Source organism: Vairimorpha ceranae (assembly GCF_000988165.1).
Source record: "Vairimorpha ceranae strain PA08 1199 chromosome Unknown NODE_224, whole genome shotgun sequence".
Taxonomy (NCBI): domain Eukaryota; kingdom Fungi; phylum Microsporidia; family Nosematidae; genus Vairimorpha; species Vairimorpha ceranae.
In genome coordinates, this window is record NW_020169519.1 from 1 (window position 1) to 3,605 (window position 3,605).

Genomic DNA, 3,605 nt, shown 5'->3' on the forward strand with positions numbered 1-3,605 from the left:
AATTAATTTTTAAAATTTAATTAAATTTATTTCTATGTATTTACTACTAGCGCTCCATAGATGTCTAATTAAACAAATCTATATTAAATACAATTTTACTTATATTTCACTAATAAATTAAATATGTAGCAGGTGTTTTTAGCATTTACAATATATTCTATTAAATTTTATTTATGTTTACTCAATATAATAGAAAATTTTTAGTACGCTCAATATTTATTTGTAAACTTTATAATTTTAATTGGTTGCTTTGTCGACACTTCTTCTAAAGCCACAAATATTTAGTAAAACGTTTACTAAAATTAATTAAATAAACCACAAATGTTTTTATTATAATAATAAACAAAATTATATACTCAAAGTAACTTGTATTTATATTTTTATTTATTGTAAAACATACACACAAATTATTTGCCCTTTTTGCACACCCTTTTTACACAGAATAGGGGTTAAAAAATTAATTTTTAAAAAGCTACATCGACTACATTTTTTTTTAAATAACCCCTATAAAATTAATGAAGAACAAAAATATTCCATTCAATGAGTCTATAGAATATATCAATAGAATTTATAAATTTGACAGTCTTAGTAACATTCTAAATCATCTGATAAACGTCAAGAAGAAATTAAAAGAAAGCAAGTATCCTTATGTTAGAAATTTTATTAATCGTTTAAAAGGCCATTCTGATGCCATCAATTTACTAGATGTCCTTTTATTTTCAATGATGTATAAGGTTAGAATAACATGGAAGAAAGAGTATTGTTACTTAAATATTTGGTTTTCTTTAGCTGTTAATGATTCATCATTGAATGTAAACGAATTGGTCACTGATAATTTTACTATAAAAATGATAAGTGAGGGTAATTCTAGATTTAACGTTGAACATTTATATAATCCTATTTATCAAATTTCTAAAACTTTCTTCTACGATACTTCTTTTTCTAGTGATAATTATCTAAAAAAACACCCAATTGGTTTTGTAAAAAAACCCAGGATTACAAATGAAAAATTTGCATCGATGGCTCTAGATAGTGCTGTTTCATTAATTACTACATATGATATTGATGCCATTGTGGGCATTGTTGATAAAAAGTCTTTGTGTAATAGTATACGTGGTTCATTTAACCTAAATTTTACTGCATTGAAAAATGCATTTACAAAACTTTTACTGACAAAAAGATATCTGTTTTATCATAAAAACTCTGTTTATAATATAAAAAATTGCTCGTTTATTTATCTTGGATTCTTTTCATTAAAACTCGGAGATCTGAATTTATTCATTATATCAACGAAAAGTGATACCACACAAGATAAATATGATAAATTGTATTCTATTTTTAAATCTTTTAAAAGTTATGATAGCACTAAAGTAGACGATAAAAGGGTCTTTTGTGCTAAACAAATAGTAGTTAATGAACCAGATAAAAAAATAACAGGTATCATTACAGAAGAAAATATCCACTGCTTTTTTACATATTTATATGATTCGTGCAAAAGAAAACCTATCTTTTTTGTAGAAGTTTTAGGCAATAAGTCTAAAACTCAATCGAGCCATTATTTGTTGTTGCTAAAAGAATTACAAGCACAATTATGTATTGAAAATTTACCTTTTTTAAAAATCGACCTTTGCATTGAAAAAAGTTCTAAAGAACCCTTTTTAACTTGTGCAAGCGAGGTGATATTGAATAAGTTGGGATATAAATTTACCCACAAGATTTTGTTTAGTAACTTGATAGGTAACTGCCACCACAATAATCTAACAAAGAAAAAAGAACAATATATTTATACGAACAGCTTTATTGACAAAATAAACTTCTATAGCTCAATAGAGGATATCACCAAAAAATGTAGAAACAATACATTTTTACCAGAGGTAAGTATGGCTTTTTTGGATATGTCACTTTTAACTGTATGTAGTAAAAAGCTGAATAAAGTAGAGAAGAAAAGAATCGATTTTAGAAATATGATAAACAACTTCAGTGTCGTACCGATAAGTTATAGACAAGAAGTAAGAATATCGCCAGTCTTTTTTCTTGAAATTATTAATACAATTGACTCAAGTTATCTAGAAGCATTTAATTTTATCCCAGTTCAACGTGTTAATGATATTTTAAAAAGTATTACAACTTCATATTTAATTCAATTTGTACCTCCTAAAACTGATTTTGATCTTTTCAGATTTATTTTATATGAGTTTTGTTATAATAACATTTTTTTAAAGGGAGAACAAGATACCAGAAGACGTTAAACCTAGCATACAAAAATACTACTCTTTACATCAAGACTCGGTGTTTGAAGATATTGATTTCACAATAACTGTTGATTATAATATTAGTAAAAGAACAATACAATATTTTATATGGGACTTGTACCTGTATAAAAAAACGGAGAATAGTATATGGTCATGTATAATTGGTTGTGCTTCTGTGAAAGAATGTTTAAAACTTATTTTTAAGCAACTGATTATAGATTTTAATAAGCTCTTTGACCTGGACGTAGAACGTTTAGATAATTCCATTTCAACTAATAATATTTATGTAAACGGATCCGTTAATATTAATACTATTGTCGCTAATATTTTTAGAACTAAAAATTCGTCTATATGTAAACAAATGTATAAAATAATGTTTGAAATAGCTTGTAGACTTTTTGAAATTAATGATAAAGACATTATTGAATTGTTTGTTGCGGAAAATATAATATATATGTTTGATCTAAAAAACAGATCCCGTAAGCCTGGTTTAGTACGAATTCTATATGACGACGATAAATCGACTCATAATGATAGCCAGGATTGCGCTATAAAAATTTCTAATTTGGTAACAGAATTAAAAACAGAATTACAAAAGTATCACTATTCTAAAATTTTAGTATATTCCGATGATGACAGAACCAAACTAGCATTTTTAATAGGCTACAAATTTTATAACAAATGTGAATGGCATCAAATATACGATTCTTGTTTTTTAGGCGTCGTGGGATTTTTTAATGAAGGTAGTATGCAAAACTTTTTAAAGAATGCAACCAGATTTAATAATTCGGAAAAAAAAAAAAATAAAGCAAGAGAGTTAATTAGGGCTGCCTACAATTTTTATCCAGACCACATTACCTGTGAGGAGTTGCTAGATGTTTTACCTAATTATTATGATAATTGTCCAGAGTTGTCGTCAGATTTTAGAGATAACTATCATTTAGTTTATGAACATCAAAAAAAAAATTATAAGGAGATAAACAGAAAAGAATTTTTACAATCTTTAAATATAACTTTTAAGTGTGATGTTAATGAATCAGATTGTGCTTTACCAGGAGAAAATATACAACCTGATTATGCTTTACCCGAGGAAAATATACAATTTGATTGTGCTTCACCAGAGAATAACATTCAATTGAACTTAGAAGATAATGATTATGATTATACATATAATTTAGATGACATTTATATGAATGAAACAGGTTTGACAAATGATGAAATGTTATCAAATAATTTAAATGAAGATGAAAAATCCAATTCAATGGTTTTAAGTAATAGTCTTAATGTCGAAGGATTTGCTGGTTCATCAAATGTGATATGTTCAATTAATAACAAAAATCTGCTATATCGTAA

General features: G+C 26.0%; 2 protein-coding genes across 2 annotated transcripts; both read left to right on the plus strand.

Moving 5' to 3' along the window:
* Positions 1-515: 515 nt before the first annotated feature.
* Positions 516-2,249, plus strand: AAJ76_224000516 (hypothetical protein; the record flags this gene model as incomplete). The annotated part of the gene is made up of 1 exon (XM_024474661.1): positions 516-2,249. The coding sequence occupies one exon, from the start codon at positions 516-518 to the stop codon at positions 2,247-2,249; it is 1,734 nt and encodes a 577-aa protein (XP_024329547.1).
* A 364-nt stretch (positions 2,250-2,613) lies between these two features.
* Positions 2,614-3,605, plus strand: AAJ76_2240002614 (hypothetical protein; the record flags this gene model as incomplete). The annotated part of the gene is made up of 1 exon (XM_024474660.1): positions 2,614-3,605. A coding segment is annotated over one exon (992 nt), but the record flags the coding sequence as incomplete, so codon positions are not given.